This window comes from Apteryx mantelli, chromosome 25 (assembly GCF_036417845.1).
Source record: "Apteryx mantelli isolate bAptMan1 chromosome 25, bAptMan1.hap1, whole genome shotgun sequence".
Lineage (NCBI taxonomy): Eukaryota > Metazoa > Chordata > Aves > Apterygiformes > Apterygidae > Apteryx > Apteryx mantelli.
In genome coordinates this window covers 9,601,844-9,629,251 of record NC_090002.1, presented here as the reverse complement: position 1 = coordinate 9,629,251, position 27,408 = coordinate 9,601,844, and the positions used below count along the sequence as shown (strand labels likewise).

The window sequence follows — 27,408 nt, the reverse complement described above, 5'->3', positions numbered from 1 at the left end:
CAAAACTGTGCACGATTGTACTCAGGTTGTTCTTCAACAGAACTTGGCATACTGTCTTCCCTCAAAGCCCAAGACTTTCTAACAAACTTTCTTGCACGTAGATATTGCCCTCCTGGAAACAAGCCCCGGGGGAATTCGTGCCCAGAGAGTAGACCTCCCCTTTCCGAGAGGTGCGAATGTGAGCTAACTAACTGCATGGCAAGAAAAACTACTCCAGAACGAGAGGAAGATTCTCCAGCACTGCTCACCTCTGCATTCAGGAGGAAGCCCGCTCCAGACCCCATGGATCTTATTTTCAACTGTACAACGAAGAGTTTCATCTCCAATAAGTCGGAGACCAGGGTCACACGTGTAAGTCACAACTGAGTTGTACGTGAACTCCTCCATACTGCTGCCGTTGTGCTTCCCATTGGGAATAGCTGGAGGCGGAGCACAGGCAATAGCTGAGGGGAAAAAGGATAGGAAAGCATTCACTGAACTACACCAAAACCATCTTCCGCATGCCTTGAAAAGAGGAAAATACAGGGGCCATTCGAGGTGCGGGCTCGCATTGCCTCTGTGTCTCAGAAGCAGCAGGCTGAAATCCGAGTACTGGCTGCGCTCTCTGTGTACAGTTATTTTTAGGGGTCTCCCTGCCCGCTCTGTTGCAGACACATGAGACAGTGGCAGCAAGACAGCCTGCAGGGACAGCAAGGCCACTGGGTTGCTTGTTTATTTCAGATTTTCCCATTTCAGAAGGCACCAGCAATCCTACAGACTAATCCCTATTTTCATCATATCAGGTGTCTCCTTTCCACTATTACTTACCTGACTTAATTTGGAAAAATCAACACAAAGTTGAGTATTTCTGAGTTAAAATATTCAGTATTTCCAGGCAAACACCAACCTCACTTACCCTGGCAAGCTGGAAGTTTACTCCAGGCAACGTCGTTTCCCCTTAGCAAACAGTGGATGAAGGGTGACCCTGCTGCTAGCTTGTACCTACAGGCACAAAAGGCACATCCAAAATCAGTTTTTTGTCGCCAGTCAAGAAGACGTTGCCCCAGAGACGTGCTAAGGACTGGTCAGACAGGGTCCCTTGTCCTCTGTGTTGTGCCCAAGCGATCCTGGCCAGGCGACCTGGGCGCGCACCTCTTGGCGCCCGTGAGTGTGCAGGTGTGAGTGAAAGAAATCTGAGACAACGAGTGAGAGTGAGTTAAACCAGGTTTGTCTAAAGCAAATATCACCTTCCTCTTCCATAAGGTCTCGCACTGAGTTTTGTTATACTCACCTCCTACACACTAAACTAAACTTTGGCCAGATGTTTGCATTAAGCTTTTGTATGGACAGATGCAGCATTTTCCATTCCTCTGAAGAGCAGAAATTGCCTTCAAAACCGATGGAAATTACAAATCATTCACACGCTAGAGTGGCATTTTCTGTTAGAGGACTGATCAAGATGTAGCAAGTACAACAGTACCAGAGGTTCAACAGGAGAGATCACGATCCTCACTTCTCAGCAGCCCTTCCCTCCCTCTGCTCTGGACTTCTGGCAACTGCTCTCAGTGGCGTTTTATTCCCCAGTTAGATCTGTTTTTCTGTTTTTAAGGTCCCAGCACTGGCTAGCAGTTCTGAGCTAAGCTATGAATCAACATGGGCAGTTTGCTTCATACTCACCCATCATCACAAATTACATTTGCTCTTGCACCAAACAGATGATCTGTTTTAACAACTTTGCCATGTTCCGGATTTGCTGGAATGCCACAAGATTTCTCTAAAAAAAGTAAGATCAGCCTTAGGACAGCATTATAAGGATGGGGAAGAAAACAACCGAAATACTTTGCATGAGATTATGGCAATGTCAAACCAGATATCTGATGACTTCAGACCAGATGATATTTCATGCTAACCATCATTAGAAAAAGCAATCCTAAAATACAAAACCGATGCGGAACCCAAAACACAGTCCTAAGGATTCAGCTGTGGATGGTTACTGGAGAAGAGAAGCGACCTGAAGACACTCACTTTGACATAACTCAGGAACTTCTGACCATGTTAAATTTTCAAGACAAGTGCTGGTGAGGGGCCTTTCAGTGGCTTTCTCATAGCCTGGGCGACAAATATAATTCACAGTGATCCCAACAGCATAAAAGTTCTTGGTTTCATCTTCTTCTGATACTTTAGCAAAACTTAGACGTAGTGGGCTAGAACAGCTACCTAGCAACAATAAAGACAATCAAAATGTACAGTTATAAGGCAAAAATAACAGTATTTTGCACTCTACTATACGTAAATGTAAATATATGTGATAGTGCACATCCACACAGCAAAGCAACATGAATAAAGGGTTTCAAATCAAAACACCTTCCCTCCCAGGCTAGTAACTGAGGAACTAGGAGCATCAGCTGGGTTGACAGTGGCTGATATTTACACTTTGGTCCCAGCAAAATTAACTGAGGGTTGCAGGACAGCTCAAAACACAGCAAACGGCACAAATTAGGTAATGAGAGAGAAAAGGAAGCAGTGAAGAAACGAGGGAAAGAAAAAGGGCACACAGGATGGGAGGAGAGCGATCTCCCTCCTCCCCACCAGCTCCAGGCTAACCCAGCCCCGTTTCCCTACCGACCTCTCCCGTTTCGTGGCACCAACATATTGCCCAGCGCACCCAGCCCCTCCTGCCTTCCCCCAGCAGTCTCAGAAGAGCCTCTCCACCGTCTTTTCTTTCCCCTGTGTGACCAGTTAGGGTTAGAATTAGGGTTAGGAAACAAAAAAATCACTGTTTTGCATTAGGCAGGCAATATACCAAAAAACCACAACTTTGTGTATGACAGAGGTCTGCTTCTGTGTAACGCAAGAATAAATTTAAAATATGTATATGCTCATGCTTTAATAAACTTTGTATGCTTCCTCACACCACTTCCAGCTTGCTAAAACTCACTCTAACTCTATCCAATACAACTGGGGTTTAAATTGCAATTAAATTTTGGCACATATAACCAAAGATACATTTTTCCTCATCAAGCTTCCCTTAAATTACTGATACCATAAATATCTTTTTCTTTAAGAAGGTACTTGATAATCTATATTATTTTTAAATGCTCCTAGACAGCTACTTAACATAAAAACATTTTAAATGCTGACGTTTGCTGCCTTGAAATTGTTGACAACAGCAGTGTTTCTCCTGCTTGCCCATTCTGCTGATGAAGTGTTTGATTTGGGAAAGCGCAGTCAGTTCTCACCGCAGAGGTCTGCAAGTCTCCAGGGCCAAACTTTCCCACTTACTTAACTCTAAATCCTTCGAATTCAGCCCTCAGCTGTGCAAGCTCTTCTTCTTCTCTACTCTTCTTCCTCTCTGTCCTGCATTGCCCCAAGCTATTTATTTGTTTTTATTAACACACAGGTGCCTCCCCACGGACTCAACGGGCTAAACAGAGTTAGGAAGAAGGGACACGGACAGAGTCTCTGATAAGCGACTTGATCACCCGCCCTTCCCGAGGCCAGAAAGCCTTGCGGCAGCAATTGCTAGAGCAGTTCAACTTTTTACCTCTGCTTGTTTCAGAGAAAGTCAAATACTTACGACCGCAGAATTCGAGGAGGTTGGACCACTGGGAGCTCTCAAGGCACTCTACCGTATCTGACATTCTGGGGAGTTTAGCAAAGCCTTGAAGGCATCTGTATGTTACTTTGGAGCCAACATCGAAGCTTCCCTTATGCTTATTTTCCTCTGGGGGCTCTGCGTGGATTAACTTTGGCAACGGCCCACAGGCACCTAAAGTAGAATAAAAACGGATTCAGCGGGACTTCTGCTGCCTTTGTTAACTACCTGGGCACAGCGTGAATACACACGCAGAGCACCGCGCTGCACACACTGCACAGCACACAGCACTGCACGCACAGCACAGCACACGGCACTGCACACACTGCACAGCGCAGCCGCCCGGGGAGCCCACCGCACGCAGCCGCGCAGAGCACAGACACGCACCCCGCACGCCCCCAGCCCTGCCCGCCCCAAACCCCCGGGGCCCGGAACCGCCCGGGGCCGCCCCGACCCCCCCCGGAGCCGCCAGCCCGCCCAGTGCCCGGTGCCCGGTGCCGGGTCTCACCACGGGCCGCCGGCGGCAGCAGCAGCAGCAGCAGCAGCGGCGGCAGCAGCGCGGCCAGGAGCGGGCGGCGGCGCCCGGCGCCCATCGCGGCGGAGCAGCGCCGGGGCCGGGAGCGGGGAGCGGGGAGCGGGGCGCGGGGCTCCGCCCGGTGCGGTGCGGCCCGGCCCGGCCCGGCCCCCCCGGCTCCTCCTGCCCTGCCGGCAGCAGCCTCCTCCCGCTGACACGGTTTCCCAGCAGTTCGAGGGGGAGCGGGGGAGCCGCCGCCGCCGCCGCCAGGCTCGGGCAGGGCTCGGGCAGCGCCGCAGCCGCAGCCAAGCGGGGAGCGCGGCCCGCTGCGGGGCTCCGCCGGGGGCTCCCTCGGCCGCCTCGGTTGGGTCTCGGGCTCCGCGAAGTTTTCTCGTGAAACTCTTACCTGCAGCTGGAAACGGTTTGCGGTACGCGGTTACTGCTGTGCGTCCTCGAAGAAGCCCCGCTTGCCCTCCAGAGAAATGCAGCGGGGCCCCTCGGCCCCCCACTGCCTCGCCTTCAGATCGTTTCTCTGCCCTTTCCCGTAAAAACACACCTATTTCCAAAGCTACCGAGCTGCAAACACAAAAAGAAGTTGGGGGGGGGGGGGAAGGGCAGTATCGGGGCCTTACCAGCTCGGGGGGTGACGGCGAGCTGCAAGGGGCAGAGCAGCTCCCTGTTCCTCCCCGTCGGGGCTCCGGGGGGATCGGCTCCCGGAGGCTCGCAATGCCCCGGCCCAGCCGGGCTCGTCTTCCTGGCATCGCTTGCCAGTCCCTAGAAAAAAGCCTCCCTGGAGAGAGATTTTCCTGCGAGAAGAAAGGAGAGAGGTGCTCTTCTGCCCTGAGCGATGCACGACTAGGTCAGGGCAGAGGGAAGCTGTAAGCGAGGCTCACGTGGAAGCTGATAATTGAACTATTTTTATTAATGTATATGCAAAAAAAAAAAAAAAAAAAAAAGGCAGTGAGGATGGTAGCATTTCCACTGTGACACTCTCCCAGTGAAACTCATCTCTTTGGATGAGACACGGTCCGGCCTGCCAGTTCGCAGCGAGGTCCTCGGGCCGCCCGGCCCTGCGGGACCTTCTGGCCTCTCTCTATCTGCCTTTGTCTTTCCAGGAAACAACCATGTTTCCACTGAGAAGCTCCAGGCTATTTTGTTCATTTTTCTTGCTTTTTTATTTTATATCACCTTTTTGATGCAATTTATCTTTGAGTACATGTAAAAAAGCATTTGCAATGAGGCTCCTAACGGAGCAGTGAAGTATCCTGCATTACATATCCTTTTAAAATAATCATTTGTGAGCATGTTGATGTAGGAAAATGACCTGGCCACATATTTTTACAGATCACTTGGCAACTGAGATGAGACTTGGCATAGCGGCTCTAGCATGTAAAAAGAAGTTGCTAATAGGAAAAAAACCCAAATCCGGAGGAACCACCTCAACATGAGATAACAAAACACTGAGAAGCATTTGGCAAAGAATTCTTACAATATCATGCACTCTGCTAACGGATTTTCCATCAACCCCTTGAACTACCTAGCCCAGACTCCTTTCTGCAGCCGTATCCGTGTCTCTGCCTAAAAACGCGATGCCTGCACCTGCGGGAACGCTGCGACCGTCCCGGGCTCGCGCCGCCCGGGGCTTGGCGCATTTCTGGCACGCACATTTTCTGCTGAACTTTGAGCGCTTTCACTGCTGCCCCAGCAAGGCCAGGCGGGCAGCAAAGCCTCCGTCTGCCAGGAACGGCTCTGGAGACGCACGCGAACGGCAGCACAGCCCGTTGATAAGGGGGCCGGGTCTGCTCAGCTGAAGACAACTGGTTTTTATCTTGCTCTGACATCCCTTCACTGAAAGAAATCGTGCTGAGCACATGGCAAAGGCTAGAGCGAAACGGCACGCACGGCCAAGCGTAACTCTCGTGGGATCGTGCACCTCCGCCGCAGCATGCTGGAGCACGACCAGGCACGAACCAGAACGACATTAAGGTGACAGCAAAACCAGCTTTGGGGTCACCGATATTTGAGGGCCCCAAATCTGAGAGACAGAGCAGTCCGACAGCTCCTTTTAATGCCTCCTGCAAGCTACAGCATGAAATCTTGCACTTACCCACTGCAAACACCCCTAGCAATTCACTTTTGCATCACCAGTGGCTATGAGATACCCGTGCAGTCTGTCACCGCTTTTCTCCATCTAAAGACGAAATTGCACGTTGAACTGCCAGGGTGGCTCTTGGCCGTCCGCAGAAATGCGCCCTCCCTCCCGCCCCTTCCTTTGGCGATGAGACGGAGGGTTTGCAAGGTAACGCGGCAGGTTCCCAAAGAGCGTTCCCCGTGCACCACCCGCACCAAGCTCCGGGGTTTTTTTTTCCCAAGTTGAACTTGCATAGGAGCCCACTTAGGAAATAAATAATCAAGGGAGGCGCCAGGTAAATAATGTGTGAGCAGTAAAGCTGCAGTAAATACAAAGTGAACGGTGGGCACTCTAATTCAAGAGCTATCCTTCATATTACAACTAGTATTTATTTTTAAATCTAAAGAAAAACCCAGAATGCCACCTAAACATAAAGCAATTAGTATGTGCTCTATGAAACACAAAGGCGGTAATCAGCCAACAACATAAAGTAGATGTTTCCGGTTGGTTTGTTGCAGTGTGACAACGCTTGGAAGACAGCTTACTTAGCAGTTAGTTTTATAGAAGTCTGCACACACTCGATGTGCTTGTCACCTACAGCTCTATGAGAATTAGTAGCTTCCTCTATTTGAAAAGCAGTAGTACTTATTTTACATAGAATACTAGACACACTCACCATTCATGGCTGTTATCTGTCACGTAGTCGTAACAGAAATAGAAACTGCAAAGAAGCAATATTTATGGCTGATACAAAAACAAACTTTTGCTAAAGAAAGTGCTAAAAGTATTGAAAATGTAAAGATCCTACAACATTCATTTTGACAGGTAAAGTACTATGATTTCCTATAAGAAATGAGTATATAACTTAGCAAGATAAGTAAGTCAGTCTTTAGATTTCAGCAAAAATGTCATGCTGACATTTAATATGGATACATCTGCAATGAGACCAGTACTTTGACAGCGAGGAATTCCTAATATATTAAGGAAGTGACTCAGCCCAGTGGAGAGCGAGTCCTGGGGTTTGATATTTGGTCTCTCTTGCAGCCTATCCCATGTGTCTTCGTGTTTATGCTGATTGCTATGGCAGCAGGTCTGTGTTGCCAGCAAGCAAGGAAATCTGTGATAGGGGAAACTCCCAATCAAACTGATCGTGACGTTACCGAGATCCTGCAGAAATTCCCTAGAAGGCCCGAAGGGCTTCTGAGAAACTGCACCTTCCCTCCCCAAGTCTGAAAAAGATCAAATGAGATCACTAGGAATTATAACTGTGCCTGCACTGGTAGGAGGAAACTACTGAAAGAGAGAAAATCTCAGGTGGGAGAAGCAACTATGGGAAATAACCAACTCGTAGGTAAGTCACTTTCAGCCAGTTCCTTGGAACTTTAAAACATACTACAATTTAAAAAAAATACATGTTATTTGTGTACACGAGACAGATCTGATCTCACTTTTTCTCTGTTTGGAAGCGAAGTTTAAGAGTCCTAACAAGTATGACTGTTGCGTGGGGCACTTCACAAACCGAACATGAGGATGGTTTTATATGGTTTGTGCTCACGGTGCTATTTCTTAAGAAAGAGAACAATATATTTAGATAGGTAGGATCACACTGAACTGCTTTCTTAGTCATCGCTACATTTGCAGTGAGATGGGAGGAAGAGCAGCAGCGTCTTAGAGCACGTGACAGTTGACTTTGCAATCGCACAAGCAAACCGCAAGCGCCTCCTTTCAGCATTTCCTCCCCTGGTGTCCTTCTGTCACGGTGTCGCTGGAGGAGAGAAGCCACAGCACAAGCAAACTGCTTCGAAGCTGCAGATAAATCTCTCCGCGTGATTGCCATCATGTGTCCCATGGGTCATACCAGCAGTCCGAGGAAAGAATATTCTCACCAGCATTAGCCTAGCCATAGTTTCAAGGAGAATGAAGCTTTCTGCTTGCAGATTCTTGCCCAGAATTTCAAAGGAGGAGAAAGCCACCTAGTTTTGGGGGGGGTGTTTTAGCACTGCACTTCAGAAATGTCCGAGCCATTTCCTCCCTCAAATACTGGAGGAAGTTTTCAGGCATTGTTCCACTTTTCACATCACTTGCTCCAGCCTTCTGGCACTGACATGCTGATTTTATCGGACTCCTATTTTAGGGGAGTAGAGCTGAGTCCCCGAAGCACAAGGCGAAGTGGCATTTCTCCTGGTGCAGTTGTTTTTAGGTCATATGCCAAGCTGCTTATTTGACACAGTCTTCTGAAAAAGTGCGAAGAATGAAAAAAATGTTTTAAAAAAAGAACAAAAACCCACAGCAAGAGCTGTTGTTGTTTTTTTAATTAATGTTGATTCTGGAGTAATATAATAGAGCAAAGCAGGAACTTCTAGTCAAAAAATAGAACAGAAGTTTCCCCACTTTCCTTCCACATTGTATAATCTAGGATGCTTCTAACCTTCATTTGTTACTACCAAGGGCTCGACATTGCAAAACTTCATCTCCTTTAAGCCTGTAAAACTCTTCTTTGAAGCTCTCTTCATACGCTGATAACACTGAAATTTCTTTCCTACACGTCTCTCCAACATGAGCACACACATGCAGTTGGTAAAAAGCAGTCCAGTTACCCTGCCTTTAACAGGGTAAATGGGATTCTTTGATTCCTATTTAATAGTCTAGACAAATATATCAAGTTTCTGGTCCAAAGTAACTGTCAGCCTAGCAACGCTAGCAGATCTGAGAAGTATTGCGTGGAAGAAACCCCACTTTTGAGAAACAACAGAGCAGCAAGCAAAATGCTGCACGGTCATGCCGAACCTGGACGGGGGCATTTCTGTACCTGGGCTTAACTAATGCAACACAGGTGAGAACTGGCTTTTTTTCCTTCTTCTTCTTCTTTTTCTGATGCAAGAGACATGGCTCAAGAAAGGCCAAGTTCAGCTTAACCCTCATACTGGAGAAATGCTTTTCATCAAATCTCCAGTCTAATGGCTAGATCCTCCGGTGGGTATTTTGCTGTACTTCATTACTTGTGATTATATGCTTGTGGTTCCCATTCAGATACCATTTCCAACACAACTGACACTCACCCATTTTATGGGTAAAATATTCCTTTGCAACGAATCGGAAATCTGCTGTAACAGCACTTCTGCCATGTTCTGGTTCTCCTGGCTGCCCATGATCTTTCTAGCACAGAACAAGGTTAACATTGGGTTATTATCTCATGTTGCCGTGATAAGGACAGAAAACCCAGCACTCTTGAGGCTATACGGTATAAAATTATCTCTTGCTTTTGAGTATGGTAAGAACTGGGTTAAGCCATGTCCCTAATAATGCAAGGGCAAAGAAACAACTGACATATGAAAAAAAATGCATTTGATACAAAATAAAGATTTTTAAGAGAAGGCCAATGCAATCAAACCTGATCTCTGAACCAGATGCCCCAAAAGTGAAAAACACAAACTACACAAAGAAAACTTACAGAAGAAAGCAATCTCAGTCAAGACAAAAAAGTCACTCACTTCCACAAAGTGCTGGAATTTTTGACCATTTTAGGTTTTCAAAGCAATCAGCCTGGGGTAGAATGCCAGAAATTCCCATGTACTTCGGGGGACATACAGATCTTTGGCTGCTTCCAGGGTAGTAGTAATTTTGGCTTTTATACAAAGGTACAACAAATCTGAATGCTGAGGTAACACAATTACCTAACACTAAAGAGAAACGTGAAAAAATGAAAGCTGCAGCTATAGGGATAGGAATAAACATTGAGTTCCATAACAAATTCTCCTGGACTCCAAATGAGTTTCAGGAGACACGGCGGGACTGACCTGGTGCCTTGGAGAACGAAGAAGAATGTGAGAAGGAGATGGTATTTTGGAGTGACTTTTTATAGAGGCTGATTTTCATTTCCTTTTTGAAAGCCTTCTTAGATGCTTGGATGCTGTAGCCATAGGAATCTGAAAAGAATCAAAATCGTGGCATACAATTCACTGAATGACTTTTCCATAGAGATATGATAAAGCAGCTAATTAAATCTGGAAACATGGGGCTTAATTCAATGTAGAATCATTTCAATTCACCTTTGAGAGCAGGACTCTTTTCCATTTCTTTTGATCCAAGTTTGACAGATGTTCTTTTCTCTATGATAAAAAGAATAATAAGAACTGCTAAAAGCACTACATCGTTCTTTTACAGACAGCTCATTCCATACTCAGTTTGGCATCAATGCTTTTTTCTTTTTTAAATTGCAATATGACTTACACTTGTATCAGGCAACCACAATATGTTTAGCTCGTGCATACTAAACACTAAACTCATAATAAACACTAAACTGAAATGATAGCCACCTTTACATTCAGGCGCAGCTCCACTCCAGACTCCATTTATTTTATCTGTGCTCGTACAATGAATGGAAACGTTTCCACTGAGTTGGAAGCCAGAATCACAGTTGTAAGTCACTGTTGAGTTATAAGCAAATTTTTCTACACCTTCACCATCATGCTTTCCATTGATAATTTGAGGAGGTGGGGAGCAGGTAATTACTGCATGAAAGAAGGCCAACATGAGTATTTCTAAAAGTTTTACTAATAATTAAAATACAAAATGTTTAAGTGTTAAGAGTTTTCCTAAGATTCTTGAAGAGAATAAACCTTCTGGACGATTGAAGATGGGTAGCTAGCCCTGCCTTTTGCTTAGATCATCTTTTTGTTTCTGAAGTGTTTCTGTTCTCAGTTCTTTCTCCCTCTTATTCCAGATGTCATAAAAATAAACAGGCAGGTTGCCATGCCCTGGTTCATGATTCCTCGAAATCTCATAACATCACCTTCACTACAAACCTTAAGTCATGAGAAATAAAAATATGTTGATTCTGTGGGAACAAAACTGAGCTGCTGAAATATAGTGTCAGTAGCAAAATGGGTATTTCTCTGCTGCAGTGTTTGCGACAAACCTGCCAAATGTGCCCATCTGCCATAACATCAAGAAAAACAAACAAACTATGAAGACAGGTTTAGATTAGCCTTTAGCTTGCAAGGCTCTTGTGGAGTGAAGACAAAAGTGAGGTTGGATTAGCCTTACATTCGCAAGTTGGAAATTTACTCCATTCAACGTTGTCTCCTTTAAGCTGACATTGGATGAAATGCCTCCCACTTAATTTGTACCTAAGTGAAAATACACAAGAAAAGAGCAATTTGAGCAACTGTCCAGAAATTGAGAACAATATTTTGTCCCCTGGTACCAGTATGATTAGTAGTGTAGAAAAGGCAGTTTAAAGCAAGCAGATGTGCAGGTAGAAGCTGGCTAACAGGGAGAGATCTTTCACCTTGTTCAGGACTGGAATCATTATTAATGTATTTTTAAGCACTTCCCTCCTTTGACTCTCACTGCAGAGTACTTCCTTCGTTGCGAGGATGGGAGAAGTCATAGCAAGCAGCCGGTGAAGAGCACGATGAACATCAGGCAGTGCAGAGGGCAGGGAGCCCAGCATCCTTCATTGCCTTCTCCTCACCAGGACATTGCCATTAGGTCATGAGGTTGTGGCTGTTTTGCTAGAGTTTTGCCAGAAAAGCAAAAGACAGCAGACTGCTTGCTTGCCTGCTTAGCTAATTTCTGCAAATTTTCAAATGCATCCACTGCATACAGCAGGGATGGGTGAGGAGCAGTATTACTGTATGTTGTCACTAAAGTGGCTACTAGATTTGCTCACTGGAAGCCAACACATCTTGTCCAGGCAGCACTGACTCTTCCCCAATCTCTGACTTATATTCTCCTGTTCTAAAAATTCATCATCTGAATGCAATTGCTGAGGTGGATAACGTTATCCCTCCACCCTGATATTTATTTTCAAACCACAGAGGGGCTGGACATGCTCTCATTTCTCTACAGACCACCCTAAGGGAGTATCTGGAAAGAGAAGCTGTTATATTTGAAACATCTGTAAAGACAGGCAGAACTAGCCAGATGATGCCAGTTAGTTCCTACTCAGGGAGGGAGGAATACTAATCAGAGATTTAAGAGCATAATTTCTCAAATCACAGTCTTCCACTGCATATGTGCCCTGATTGAAAGCAGGCAGAAAGTATGAGTCAAATCACTGATTGGTGGAAAGTGTGCTTCATGCCTTCTTTTCTAGCTTGAAAACATCTAGCAAACATAAACAGTTAATGGTTCAACATTTTGGAATTCAAACACACGCCTTTTTCTATGCAATATGTATCTTGTTCTCTGAATCCCAGGAATGATTTGGGAACCACAGGTTTCCAGTAGGGTAGAACCATGCTCGCATGGTTGTCTAGACACATACCTCAAGAAACCATGAAGGAAATCTGTTATGTGTCCAGCTTAATACTGAGAACAGATGAGCAGGCAGCACTGACGCTGCAACAGTTAAGACATCACACGAAAGTATAGAGTAGGATATATACTTCCCCCCAAAGGCCAGTTGAATAAAATCCAGTTCTAAGCTCCGGTAATATTTCAGGTATCCAATTTTGAAATCTGTAGTTATAAACTGATGGTACAACAAGCCCTGTTGGGATAGATATTCTAGGGCAGTTAAACTTCCTCTGGATGACACCTGGAAGAAAAGGGCGCCGCAAATTCAGATCCGTGTCCCCTCCCTCCAGCTGTGCCTTAGTCACAAGCTCTTCACTTGGAGCAGCACGGCACGAGGGACGTATTGCAAAACAGCAGGCCAGCCCACATCCGTCGCTTCGCTGCACCAGCCCTGCGTGGTCAGGCCAGAGCTGCTATCGCCGCAGCAGCAGCATTTGCACGGGGGAGCTCAGCGCGTTAACCCGCCCCGGCAGCCCCCGACTCACCCGTCCTCGCAGAACAAGTTCACCCTTGCGCCGAACAGCAAGTCGGTTAGCAGAACCGCTCTGCCCCCGGGCAGCGCTCCCGGGTGGCCACAGGATTTCTCTGGGAGAGAGCAAGGCCAGCGTTAGCAGTCACCCCTGTGGCTGCGATGGGAAAAATAACAAGGCTAACACAGGACCCAGGGGTGCACAGTTACGCCCGAAGGTGACAAAGCGTTTTTGTTCACGCGTGTCACAGCAGAGCTAAAGAAAGGCAGTTGCCAGTATCACGACTTGGGACGAAGGTGCAAGTCCCAGCCAGCGCTCGACGCTCACAGCTGGCAGCAGCAGGTGTCTTGCAGGGTTGCAGAGAAAAATATTTACAGAGCTATTTTCATCTCGATAGTTTGGCAGTAGGTTACCCGACTGTGAAAAATGTACTGTGGCTGCATCATCAGTCTTAATAACATAGATTTCACTAAGAAATACACTTTATCTCCATTTCGAACTTCAACACTAGAAATACTCCCTACAAATTGGCATTTGCACTGTGCATATGCTGCATCCAGATGTGAACATACTCCCTGACATGAAAATCAAACCAGATCCATTACACCAACACAAAAAAAAATGACAATCTATTGATGCTTCTGCTGTTAAGCCTTAAAATTAGGTTGATATTCCTTGATAGTAAATACTAATATTTAAAATGCAGCTGTTGGAATGGTAGCAACCTGGCTGTATTTCAGACTAAACTGAAGCATGCGGTTGGAGCAGCCATCTCTGAATTTGACAGCTGCTCATCGACAGAGCCTGAGCGGGGACAAGTATACTCACTCTTGCATAACTCGGGAGCCTGTGACCATGTTAAATTTTGAAGGCACGTGCTGGTGGGAGAGCTCTCCGTGATATTCTCGTAGCCGGGGCGGCAGAAGTAGCTCACGGTGATCCCAACGGGGTAGAAATTCCTCCACTTGTCCTTCTCGGACAGGGCAGCGAACCGCAGCCTCGTGGGGGTAGCACAGCTGCCTGGTGGGCATGGAAAGCAGGCCTGGGCGTGGAAGAGCTGGCCATCCCGAGGGACACCAACAAAGCTTGTGACCTCCACGGCGCCCTCGCCGCAGTGCTTCTGGAAAGCTCCCGAGTGCGTAGCGGGTTACCAGACTGCTGCTCTGCTGAGCGGAGCTGTTGCAAAGTGCAGAGCAGGATGCGTTAAGTGCACAGGCAGAAGCTGTTAGCAGGAGACCAGAACTCACGTGATGTGCCAGAAACGTGGTGTACGCGGCAGCTGTCTCCAAAGCAAGCATCTGCCAGCCAGGGCAGAGAGGACGCACTAGCACCGCGGGCTCCAGCTTCTGACTTACCCCGCTGATGTCCGGCCCGGATCCGGCACCTATCAGCAGCTCTCATGAACGGCAGCTAGAGGAAACATTTTTGTACCTCGCCAGGATGCAAAGTGCCATTGCAGAACAGCCACCACAAAGGGCAGAAACTTTAAGCGAAGCAAGAGCCGGAGGAGGGAACTTTGGTGCAGAGAAAGGAAGTATTTACGGTCGCAGAGCTCGGACAGCTCCGACCAGCGAGGACCAGGCAGGCACTCCACAGTGTCCGACCTCCCGGGGAGTTTGATGGTGCCCTCGAGGCACGTATACGTGACCTTGGATCCAACGGGGAAGCTGCCGGTGAGGTTGGCGCCGGATGGCTTGGCATGGGTCACGCGGGGTGGAGGCCCACAGTCACCTGCAGTCAGGAGAAAAGCTCTTTGGGTGACGGCACCATTCCCTGCCCTCTCCCAGCTGCCTTCAGTCCCAAAGGAGCAACCACTGGGCAGGGCTGGATCCATGGCATCACCAGGAACGGTGCCTGGAGGCAGCCACCTCGCCCTGCCCAGCTCGGGGGGAGCCGGGGAGGTCTCGCACATCCGTCCCGCGCGTCTGTACTCACCGCCAGCAGCAGGCAGGCGTAAGAGCCCCAGCAGCCCCAGGAGCAGCGCCAGGTGGCGAGACCCCCGCGTGACGGCCACAGATGCCTGGCCGCTTGTGCCGACTCGCTGCTTCCCCCGTCCCGGTTCCCGCGGCTTCATCGCAGCAATGTCCTTGCTCCTCTGTCGCATGTGGTTAGCTCCGAGAGGGTATTTCTGAGGCTGGGAGGAGAGGCAGCACTGCAGGGACTCCGCCAAGCCTCCGGAATGGTGGAAGGCTTCCCAGAACACACATGGACTTAATGAGCTCCTGCAGGGACACTGGAGCGGAGCTGGCCAGGGGTGAGGGGGAAGCTGCCGTATCCGCAGACTTGGGCGACGTCTCCGGGCCCTCCTGCCCCACGTGAAGGGGTACAGGTCCCAGGCGTTAACTCAGCCCTTTTATTGGACCTACGAATGGCAACGAGTGCTGACTAGCAGAGATTTGCTAAAAACGAACGCTACCAGGGCAGAAAAGAACATCCCCCCACCCCACATTGTATCCAAGGTAGCAAAAGGCACGCTCGTCATTTGCTGGCAGGTAATGCAGCCTGGATCTTCAGTAATCCAGGGTGATTTAAATAAAAAATAAAAAAGGACCACCCTTGGTCTCTGTTTTTCCTAACTGCCTGACTCATTTGTAATTAAGAATGGGTGTGAGCGAATACATCTGCACACTGACTAACACGCTGAAATGTCCCATCTGACGTGAGCCACGAGTACTCAAACACAGTTGCTGCAGAAACGCAGCAGGACATAACACCCCTTTCTTACCCAGGCTCGCAGATTGCTCACGTTGCACGGGGAGATAAGGCAATTCCTGCTTGTAATCACAGGTGCGTCCAACAGGGAAGAGCACGCAGCGGCTCAGCAGGAAGGAGCGCAGCGCTGCTCATCCTTCCGGCGCGGGGAGAGCCAGGGCCATCCCCGCAGAGGGGCTTTCATCGCCACGTCCCCTCACCCAGGAGGCCATTACCTGCGCTGCCCTTTCCTCGCTCTTAACCCAAATGACCTTTTGACCACACTGGAAATCTTGCTAGTTTGCAGCCAACACGACAGAACCATGAGACGCTCACGATTGCACCTTGACCTTTATTGTAATCCGGCACGGAATTAACAATTGCTTCATCACAGAGGTGTGTGAAGGGGTTGTGGTTTATTGGATAGTAAGAAAAATCTTAGCCGTCTGGTCCTCCACATTTAAACTTACAACATCTATTCTCTGCATTCGCTTGTAGACATAGGGAAATGGAGGGCGATATCAGCACAGATATCTGCCAAGGACAGTGCTGGCAGAAACCTGTTGCCTCTTTTAAATCTAAGGATAAGAGGATAGGCTTTGCAAGTCTTTACAAATGCAACGCTTCTATGTAATTACCCTTAAACTAGATTAATAGAAAACATGTAGTTAAATAGTTAATTCATTGCTATTTCTGGATAGATAAAGTATATCAATGTTATGATAGGCTGAATTCAGATAGATTACAATGCTTAAAAGTGCAAGATAGGCAGAGGGTGAAGCACATGTGTAAACCACCAGGCAGAAAACTACATCAGAGCCAGAAACCTGTATCAGCTAAAAGTGTTTTCACATAGTTCAGTCCAGCTTCTCTTGCCTTGGCGCAGTTTATTCAGTGGAACAAAGAAGCTCAATTTAACTTCTTACTATGATTCTTAAAACATAATGTCAAACAGCAAGTTTATTAAGTAGGGAATCAAGCTTGCCATATATGAAGAAAAGAGCAAGAAACCCCCTATGCTCTAGCTCTATAGCATCTAGCATGACAAAAAGTGATCTTGCATACACTGGTTAATATTTCTCTGGCTACATCCATATAAGCATGAACTATAAAGTCACTAAGAGCCTTCTTATAGATAGATACTGTGACTATACGAACTGTATCCAAAAGAAAGGTGATTTGTTATAGCCTGCATTACAGGACTCACTCACTCACTGCAAGTTTTTTAGTTCTACCTTTAGTTTCTGAATCTCCAGAAACAGTTTTTGTATTTCCAGCAGAGTTTTCAGTTCCGCTATAGGCACACCGCATTCAAAGGTTGTTTTAATATCATCAACCTCTTCACATATAGCAGCAGCATCTTGTTTTTTCTGTTAAAAAGTAAAACCAAACAACAACAACAAACAGAAAAAAAGGCATGTATAATTGCACTAGAGTGGATAGAGATCCACATACTCTTCAGATCCAAGTCTGAACTTTTATCCTGTTTGCTATACAGCTGCCTAATGCAGTCTGTGACCCCCATCGTTGAAATGAAGCAAAAACTTTTAAGAAGTTCAAGCAGTTTTTTTGCTTGTTAGAAATCAGGCAGCATTCTTACAGAAACTCAGCCAGACTATGATACTTACACACTCGGGCAGCTGTGTCCAGTTGCCATCAGCTAAGCACATGACTGTCCGAGAGTCTGCTGAAGACATGTCTCCATCAGCTGAAAAGTGGTATCCATGAAGGCATTCGAAAGTAAGAGTTGCATTTGTTCTGTACCACGTTTTAGCATCCCAAGTACCGATCAACTTTCCATTTTTCACTTGTGGTTGTGGACACAGAACTGAAAGGAAAACACACAACAGGAGGCAATTCAGCAAGAGAACCATGATTCCTTAGGAAAAAAAATTGTGAAACTTGAAGACTGAGTCACTGCAGGTGAACTTAATTTTGCGGACCTGAGAAACCAAACATAATATTAAAGCAAAGCTGTTCCAGGTAGGGATGGTGAAGGTCAGATTAGCACTTGAGAGGTATTATGCATTTGCTGTTTATTGGCAGATAAGGAATCCATATGTAAGAATTTTCAGATTTATATTTGTCAGTTAGAACAGGCCTTTTCTACCCATTAAAAAAGGACAGTCAAAAATGATGGTCTCTCCTGACCTGTATTAAAGCCTCCTTTACACAGGACTGTTGAGAAAAATTCAGCTATTGCCTGTTAAGCATCAGCTTTTAGAAGTTCCTTTCTTTTGCAGAGAGGGGAAGACACCAAAGGAGCCTGGAGAATAAACAACCTATGCAACGTTACAGCCCAATTTCTCTGCAAACTCCACTCCTCTGCCCGCATGGAGCAACCCCTCGGCGTCTGCAGGCACTGCCGCAGCAGACCGCTGGCCCGGCTCACCGCTGGTACCCACCTGGCCGACAGGTCGGCAGAGGAGGATGCCAGGCACTGTCACCCAGGCACTGACTCTCGTTACTGCCGTGTAGCACATAGCCTTCGTTACAAGAAAACTGCACAGCCACCCCGTACGGAAACGTGTGCCTTTGGACAGTCATCCTTCCATTGCTGATTGCTGGCTTTGGACAGCGAACCACTGAGGGAAGAGAACAGAGGCCTCTGTGTTAATTTTGGTTGCCAGCCTTGGTCCAGTGACGGTGGTGATTGTAGATCATCAGATTAGGTGGGGCATGGTAACTCCTCCTGACCACTTTCTGAGCTTCAATATATAAGAACCACAGTCTCCAATTTCCATATGGGTCATCCTCCAGTCTGGAGCTGTCATGGCTGCAAAGCAGACTGCAGGAGACAGCAGGACCTCCAGGTAGTCCTGCTCACTATTAACCCTGCTGTGCTTAGACCTAATATTGCCCCTGGGTCCAAACTTGAATCTGACCTCATACAAGGGAAATGAATCACCTTTGCACTCTGGGGCAGGTCCACTCCACATCAGGTTTACCCCATCGTCGGACGTGCAGTAAATGGAGGACTCCCCAACGAGGGACAAACCCTCTGCACATCTGTACGTTACTTGGGATCCATAGGGGAAGTGCTCTGTTTTCAAGCCAGAGTGCTGCCCGCTGTTGATTTTTGGAGGTGGGCCACAGACTATAAGTGAAAAGAGAGAAAAAAAAAATTAAAATCTTCTCATTCATTGGGGGGCACTGAGAAATCCAGGGAAGTTACAGGAGAAACCAGTTCCTGAAGTTTACACTTAGGTAGGTTCTCTTCAAAGTCTTCTTTGCTTCTGGGCAGGTTTGGCCCCCACTCCGCTAAGATTACCTGACTTTCTCACTGTTGTTCCTGTGCTCTGCGGAGACACAGTTCTCGGTACCAGCAAAGCTCATCTCATTCATACTTACCCATATCGCAGTAAGGTACGGGGGGTCGCCACATCCCATCAGACCAACACTGAATCCTCTGAGTGCCTTTGAGCACATAGCCAGGATCACACTGAAATTCCACATGGTCCCCAAAGTTATATTCGGCTTTCCTGATGCTGATCTCTCTCCCATGGTTAATAGCTGGGTTTGGACAATGAACCTCTGAGAAACACCAGCATAACAAAGAATTTACATGGTTTATGTCAGGAAATGATAGTAACAGACATTCATGCTAGAAATGTTTTCCACGGTGGTGACTTGTAAACCAAGAGAATCTGCCAGGCTGCCTATTAACACTGACAGACGTCTCTAACCAGACCTGGCATGTTAAGATACTGCAATTACATGATAACAACCATTTCTCTTGGAAGGCAGAATGGTCTGAACCCTGTGATTAGCTAGAGATCATAGTGAAGGGATTATACATTACTAGATGCATCACTGCATCATTGTTTAAACAGCTAAATAATTAGCGTGAGTTTCAGATATTTCTTTTCAGTCATGCTACCCTTTGAACAGCAAAATTATTATTACTGAGAACGCAAACACTGCTAAATAAAGTCCTTATGGCAAAGCAGCACTGGTGTGTATTTTGGAAACATCTAATGTGCTATTCTGCATCATTAAACTAATGCTTTCCTGGCAAAGCAAAGAAAATGGAATACTTACTCTGGCAAAGCTTTGGGATTTTGGACCATGTGAAATTTTTAAGACAAGTAGTTTTTGGAGATACTTCTGGGAGCAAAGTGTATCCGGACCTGCAGAAGTAGGTTATGGTGGTACCTACTGGAAAGTCCCGCTGAGGGTTTCGGTCTGCGTGATCAACAGCAGGAGGGTAGGGGCAGCGACCTGGGCACCCAAGCAAAGAACACAGAAACACTCAGACAGCTGTAAGATTGCTACCCGCAGAGCCACTGGGGATGAAGCTCAAGCCCTGCCTTTGCTGAAATCCAGTCTACCCCTAGCACGGCGACTGCACGGACATAAAACCCAGAAGGAAGCAACGGAGAGTAGCAACCCTGAGTGTTGCTATGGGATATGAGGGAGTGACTTGAGCCAAATGGAAAAAATGATGATGAAAAATTCACCAGATGATGCAGTGAATCTAATAAAAGTCCTTATTTTATAATGTTTCTCCATCACACCAGATGTATCCTGTAGTAATTTTCTCTTCAAAGATTTCCCTTGTCTCACTTGGGTGACTTTTGACTTATAGATACTGAAGACAGAATTGGAGTAATTCACTGAAGATAGCTCTGCAGTGTTACCCAAAGGTGATGAAGCAGCAAAGGGGAATTCTGTCATGAAATTTCAGATAGTGCAGCTAATAGTAATGCCCATCCAAATCCGCTAATAGCTAACCTGCAAACACTACACATGCTCCCCCAAACACTTTTTGTCACCATATACAATCCAGCATCAAGAGAAAGCATATGTCACTACTGACAATGTAATAAAAATATGCAATTATACGTGGGAACAAAGTAAGGAGAAAAGAGATTTGTGTGTACCTAGGACACAAGCAGGCTCCCGTGGATGCCATCTGCCATTGTCCTGGCACTGAATGGTGGTCGCACCCATGGGGACGTAGCCAGCATCGCATTCGACTGTGACTGTGCTCTTGTAGGTGAAGTTCTGTGCAGACTTCAGTCTTCCGTGTTCAATATTTGGGGCTGGACACTGAACCTCTGTGGATCACCAAACAAACAGGACTTTTCAGGGGTATTCTTACTGAATGCAGGCATGGGGGCCAATTGTCACTTCACCTCTGTTAGATGAGTAAGAGAAGACTAATCAATTTAACCAATGTGGCAACAGAGGCAGAGAGATTGTGGATCAATAAGTGTGCTTGAGAAGCCATCATCTGTAGGACTTCAAAGCTGTAGTGTTTCCATTGCACACAGACAATCAAACACTATTTCTGCCCTTTTCTACTACTGTTTGCTCTACTGGGTTGCAGAACTACTCACCTGTACATTCAGGGGTAGGGTGAGTCCAGCTTGCAGGTACCTCATCTCCAGCTTTACAATAAATAAGAGGCTCTCCAACAACTGTGTAACCTCTGTTACACGTGTACATCACTGAGGCCCCAATAAAAAACTTCTTCTTTGCCCAGCTATTGTGTCTCCCATGAGAAATATCTGGGGGCTGCTCACAAACTGTAATAACAGAGAGAAAACTAAATTAAGGGCAGATATCACTGGGATTTCCTTATGCCTTAGAATAAGGGCTAGCCAGTCACCAAGTCACAGTGCTTCTCTGTTAAAAACATACCTGGTTCACACACTGGAATGGCAGCATCCCAGCTCCCATCATACCTGCACCGAGTCAGGGCAGTGCTGTTGATGTTGCCTTTGATGCCATACCCAGGATTGCACTCAATGGAAACCGTGTCTCCATACTCATACGTGTCTTCTCCAGGTCTTGGCTTAGGTATCTGCACTCCATTGGCAACGCTTGGATTGGGACAACGAACTTCTGAGAAACACCATAATTTAAAAAAAAGTGTAAAACATGGTGCTACCAGCTGGGGGCAGCAGATTCACTTTACACCAGAGGGGGTGGGGGGACTATTTTGCACATGAGAGGGGTTTTTGAAAAGGCCTGTTTTTAAAGAAAGTGACAACTTCCAGGCAGAAACTGCCATTTATTCCTCTTCCTACAGTCATTAGTGAGCAAATCCCTAATTCTGATGAATTGTAGCAAGCCCACAGGATGCATGGCAACTAACTTGCCAGCCACCTTCAAGATTTCTACAGGCTGCCTCAGTGCTTAAGCATCAACCTTGCTCCTGATATCACTTAAACTGTTAACTGGGACCCTCTTAATTAAATGATGATAGAAATGATTAACTGTCTGACTAAATGACTCCATCTTATCACAATCCTCATCTTGTGCCACGGACCACAAGGACATCCTCCAACACTGGCAACAAATTCTCAGCTCCAGCAAAGCTAATTAAGTCAGAGGCCAATATACTTACTCTGACAGAAGTTCTGAACTTCAGACCATGTGAAGTTTTGCAGGCAAGTGACCTGTCCTGGGGACATTCCAGGGACGAGCTCATAGCCTCTGAGGCAGCCGTACTTAACAACAGTCCCAGCAGGAATCAATGCCCCCACGTAGGACTCCTGGAAAGCATTGGGAATTTTGGGAGGCTCCTTGCAAGAACCTAGAGGGGGAGCTGAGGGGGAGAAAGACACAATTAGCAGCAGCCACCGAGCTTGGATCATCTTTACGCAACATCAGACACAAAAAGAAGTCAGCAACGATTTAAGTCAGAGGAAGAGTCTCCCACTGAATTTTACTAATCTGATCATTAAATATTGAGCAATAAGCAAAGCTGAACCATGGAAGCAAAGAAAAAGAGTAAGGGAGTGACACTCACCAAGACTCCCAGCTGGCTCCAGCACAAGCACCACCACTCCCAGGAGCTGCCAGGTCCAGCGAGAAAACATTTTCATGGTGCTGGGAGCATTCCCAGATGAAGAGCAGTGGTAGCACTTGACTGTGCCGTCTGGGAAGGCAACGGTTTCTCCTCAAAGTGAGCGTGGCAGTGCCGAGAAGCCAACCACTGCACGTCGGGGAAAAGGGAAATAGCTGTAGGAAGCTGGGGATGGGCTAGACGAGAAGCACCCGGGAGCCACGCCGTTCCTCCTGCCCCACACCAGACGTGGCGGATATGGCCATGGCTAGCACAGTGATGGGAAATGCTTTGCCTCTTTCCAGAGGACTGGGCAACTTCGGCGAACTGTAATCCAGGGTGGTTTTCCCAGTGGGTGACCCGCAGGACGCACAGGGAAAGCTCTTCCACAGCAGGTGCTCCTGGCACTGCCTTTCTGGAGTCTCCTCCAGCTAGGACGCACCGTGGGAAGGGAACACGCTCTGCCTTGTTTGCAGCGTGCGCACAGGGAGGAATACAGCTACTTTACAGCTAGACCTGCTCCACCACACCATCCTTTCCTCGTTTCTGAACACAGGAGGCCGCTTACCAGTGCTGCTGATTCAAATTACCTTTTCACCCGGGGCCCACGAATGCCACAAGGGGTGGTAAGACAGGCTGCTGCACGAACACACAGCGCCCAGCACGCCTGGGGGGCCCTGCTGCAGCAGCACTCTGGGCTCAGGAAACAGTTCTCCATGTCTAATCAAGCAACGATTACTGAAACACCTCCTTTCTTTACTACAAATAGGACAGAATTATTAAAAACAGGACACATCTCTTACTAGAATTGCATTTTTATTATAACTGTGCACTGAAGAAATATGTGTTTGATCACAAGATACAGGTTAACAGAACACTTCCCCTTTACTGGACATCTAGGAAATAATTTAGCCCCCTCTTTCTTTACAGTTTTATTTCCAACAACTGCTCTTGGTGCACACAAAAATGCAGCAAGTGCCATCGCCAGGAGTCCCCGAGACAGATCTGTCCTGCTTGGGAAGAAAACCCGGCATTTTTGTTTTGCTAAAAAACAAGCTTTGACGATTTCTTCATTTCACCTGCTCTTAAGGTGACAGCTAATAAGGCAATTAAATGTTTGTTCACAACAATGAACGTAACTGTTACACGAACAGAATGCCAATGGGCTATATGGGATTAGAGTTAAATATGTACATCAGTTGTGGGGTGAGTGTGGACTGGTGATTCCTACAATGTATGTTCCTGTCTGTAGGGGAACTCAGACAAATATTTACTTTTGGTCTGGCTCCTTTCTAATTGTGCAGTTCTCAGTAAAATAAACATATCTAAATGTGAACCTTTGAAATGTATACGGTGATGTACAAACCTAACTCAGTGACCTCTAACAGAATGGACCAAAAGCAGTTACTTTCTGACTCCTCATATGACAAATGTCCTTGACTGATTGGTTAGTATTTTTTCTGGCTACTTATGTATTAGTATGAATTACAAAGTCACTAAAAATCCTCAGTCACTATGATTATTCAACATGCATCAAAGGAGACATGCCTGTTATGATACCAGTTGCAACATTCAGCTGTTTACTCTGATGTTTAGCTCCTTTTCAAGTTTCTGGATCTCCAGATACAACTTCCGTACTTCCAGCACAATTTTCAGTTCTGCCAGAGGAACTCCACACCGCAGAATTTCTCTAGTTCGAAGAAACTCCTCACATGTATCATGCTGAATGGGCTTTTCCTTTAAAAAAAATAAAAACAAAACAAAGACAGAGAGCATGAAACTATGCTGTAGAGGAAGAGACCTACGTATTGAGCATCCCCTTCCTGCTGTACCCATTTAATCATGCCAGCACTACTGTAATGAAGCAAACACATTCAAGAAGTTGGATCAGTGCTATTCCAGGCTGTAAACGGGGCAAGATACAGACAAAGCCTGGGCAGATGATGGTACTTACGCATTTGGGTGATGGTATCCATTTGCCATCAGCTGAGCAGGTAGTTGTTGAAGTTACTAATTGATGGTCATCACTTTTGCAGGAGAAGGCTAGAGTTTCATTCACTTCATACCATGACTTCTGTGTGTAAAACACTAGGTCATCTCCCACTGGTAGGTGACACTGAACTGAGAGGAAAATGCACACCAGAAAATAATATAATTGGAGGAGAAAGAGGAGGAGAAAACACTGTGAATTCCACTACTTACTGTTAGTAAAGCAAAAAAGCAGCCACCCCCTGGCCCGCTCTAGCCAGTCGTGGGCTGTCAGCCCCAGGTTTGGACCCACCTGGCCGACAGGTCGGCAGAGGAGGATGCCAGGCACTGTCACCCAGGCACTGACTCTCGTTACTGCCGTGTAGCACATAGCCTTCGTTACAAGAAAACTGCACAGCCACCCCGTACGGAAACGTGTGCCTTTGGACAGTCATCCTTCCATTGCTGATTGCTGGCTTTGGACAGCGAACCACTGAGGGAAGAGAACAGAGGCCTCTGTGTCAGTTTTGGTTGCCAGCCTTGCTCCAGTGACGGTGGTGATTGTAGATCATCAGATTAGGTGGGGCATGGTAACTTTTCCTGACCACTTTCTAGATCAGTTTTATATTCAAACAGTGGAACCCACCCTGAGCCCCTCATCACAGCTCCCGAAGAAGCACTCACCGGTCCTCAGGGCTAACGAGCAGCTCTCTGTACCCAAGACCTTCACACAGGAGCTGCAAGAGCTGTATGGTTATCAAACAGCTTTGGGCTTGGAGCTCCTGTATCAGAACAGCCAACAGGGCTGGTCTGTTTAGACCTAATATTGCCCCTAGGTCTGAACTTGAATCTGACCTCATACAAGGGAAATGAATCACCTTTGCACTCTGGGGCAGGTCCACTCCACATCAGGTTTACCCCATCGTCGGACGTGCAGTAAATGGAGGACTCCCCAACGAGGGACAAACCCTCTGCACATCTGTACGTTACCTGGGATCCATAGGGGAAGTGCTCTGTTTCCAAGCCAGAGTGCTGCCCACTGATGATTTCTGGAGGTTTGCCACAGACTATAAAAAAGGGGAAAAAAAGAAAAGTGGGGAAAGAGGAAAAAAGGAAAGGAAAGGAAAGAAAAAAAGGGGGAAAGAGAAAAAGGGGGAAAGGGTGAAAAAGAAAAGCATGATTATAATATTCAGGTGAGAATCAGAACTGGTTCTTGGATATCAGTGAAGTACAAGAATTGACTTCATGTTTGAACTTAGGCAAATTCACATTAAGTTGCTGCCCAGCTACTTGCCGGATCAGGCCCCAGAGTAGCCTCTTACATCAACCTAATGCTTTCACCTCTTGCACAGCTCTGACCTGGCTTACAGCTCCAGGAGAAGTTACATAAATAAAAGGTTTAAGCCCATAAGCCAGTGACCTTCTTCCCAGAAGTAGATGCTGAAGGTAGGTTGCCTACTCACCACTGCTTCTAAATAGTTATGTACTGTACTTCTTCTCAGCAATGATGTTGCATTACACATACCTTTGTCACAAAGTGGTAGTTGAGGAGCCCAGCTCTTATCAGCCTGACACTCAATGGAGTCCTGGCCTCTGAGGACATAGCCAGAATCACATGTTAGCCTCACTTGAGTCCCAGGGGAGTAGTCACCTCTACTCTTATAAACCTCTCTTCCATGATCAATGACTGGTTCTGGGCAATGAGGTTCTACAAACACCAGAAGATAAAAGATTTCATGTATTCTGAAGGAATTCCAGTGGAGGTACTTCTCATATAGAAGACAAGGTTATCAAGAACATCTGAACCCTGACAAAAAGGGTGAGTATCATCTAAATGCAAATGACAGGTCTCAACATTTCTTTTGTAACTTTAAAGGACTTTCTGCTCCTACAGTAAAGTCTTCCCAAGGCTGTTGTTGAAGGTGCTTGCTATAGGGAACACTCTTTGTGGGCAGCACATCTCACCCTACTCAGGCTGCACGTCTCCCCTTAGGGTACTCAGTGCCACTCACCATTATTTTCCCAGATGACCGCAGCCAATGGTTTCTCACTAAACTGGATTCATGAGATTACTGAGAACCTGACAGGCAACATTATGGCCAGGACAAGGAAGTATCCAAGGTAAGTAAAGTTCTCTGAGTCTTCTTAGCCATCTTCTAAGCCCCTGCAAGCTACCAAAACTCTTCTTGATTTCCCAAACACTGAATCAGCCTGCTGCCAAAACCCCTTACTTTTTCCACAGCAATCCCCAAGCAATATAATGATCCATCTGTATATTTGGCTGCCTATTACTTCTCAACTAACAGAGGAAGAAGACTAGGTTCAGGGATACATGAAAGTGGAACTAAACACTGCTTGGCTACTACTATCATCACCTAAGGTCATATGTATATTTTTGCACGCATTTTTCTGCTAAGAGGAGCAGGCAATTACACTGTACAGAGTGACCCAAACCTTTGCAGTCAAAAATAAGCAGTCACCAAGCCAATATGCTTCACCAACTCTACCCACCTAGAATGCACTCAGGTATTTCAGGATCCCATGCACCATTCCTTGTACACTGAAGCACAACTTCGGTGTCAGGACCTTTGAAAGCATAGCCATCATTACATATAATTCGAACGCTGTCTCCATACTCATAACTGTTTTCTTTATATCTCCATGCATGTTTGTGCTTTCCATTTTTGACATCCGGATTTGGACAACGAACTCCTGAGAAATACCAAACATTAGCAACAGTCTGAAATCACGGCAAAGATACCTGGATGACAGCAGATTCATTTGATGTGAAAGAATGAATGCTTTGTACGCCCTGGGCCCATCTTTCCCCTGGAAGCAGGATTGCTCAGAAACTCTGCAGAGCCATATGCTGAAACCTGTCACAGCAGACAAAATCCACCCCAACATCATCCCTGACACACTCCTGTGTGTTGGGGTGTTTGCAAGGGCCTCTGCAATTGC

The 27,408-nt window shown here is 46.6% G+C and overlaps 1 protein-coding gene across 1 annotated transcript in view; it reads right to left on the bottom strand.

The window, feature by feature from the left end:
• Nucleotides 1-27,408, bottom strand: part of CR1 (complement C3b/C4b receptor 1 (Knops blood group)) — a 90,153-nt gene that overhangs the window by 50,201 nt on the left and 12,544 nt on the right. The window contains exons 9-31 of the mRNA XM_067310442.1: nucleotides 26,959-27,159; nucleotides 25,973-26,155; nucleotides 25,326-25,514; nucleotides 24,761-24,940; nucleotides 24,434-24,600; nucleotides 24,064-24,216; nucleotides 19,035-19,287; nucleotides 18,592-18,780; nucleotides 18,089-18,268; nucleotides 17,312-17,511; nucleotides 16,898-17,053; nucleotides 14,928-15,126; nucleotides 14,535-14,723; nucleotides 13,821-14,012; nucleotides 10,450-10,730; nucleotides 9,029-9,090; nucleotides 6,896-6,940; nucleotides 4,495-4,664; nucleotides 3,557-3,748; nucleotides 2,005-2,196; nucleotides 1,657-1,753; nucleotides 896-981; nucleotides 249-443 (exon numbers count right to left, since the gene is read on the bottom strand). Coding sequence (XP_067166543.1) covers nucleotides 249-443; nucleotides 896-981; nucleotides 1,657-1,753; nucleotides 2,005-2,196; nucleotides 3,557-3,748; nucleotides 4,495-4,664; nucleotides 6,896-6,940; nucleotides 9,029-9,090; nucleotides 10,450-10,730; nucleotides 13,821-14,012; nucleotides 14,535-14,723; nucleotides 14,928-15,126; nucleotides 16,898-17,053; nucleotides 17,312-17,511; nucleotides 18,089-18,268; nucleotides 18,592-18,780; nucleotides 19,035-19,287; nucleotides 24,064-24,216; nucleotides 24,434-24,600; nucleotides 24,761-24,940; nucleotides 25,326-25,514; nucleotides 25,973-26,155; nucleotides 26,959-27,159 — 3,951 coding nt within the window. The remainder of the gene's footprint in view (nucleotides 1-248; nucleotides 444-895; nucleotides 982-1,656; nucleotides 1,754-2,004; nucleotides 2,197-3,556; nucleotides 3,749-4,494; nucleotides 4,665-6,895; nucleotides 6,941-9,028; nucleotides 9,091-10,449; nucleotides 10,731-13,820; nucleotides 14,013-14,534; nucleotides 14,724-14,927; nucleotides 15,127-16,897; nucleotides 17,054-17,311; nucleotides 17,512-18,088; nucleotides 18,269-18,591; nucleotides 18,781-19,034; nucleotides 19,288-24,063; nucleotides 24,217-24,433; nucleotides 24,601-24,760; nucleotides 24,941-25,325; nucleotides 25,515-25,972; nucleotides 26,156-26,958; nucleotides 27,160-27,408) is intronic.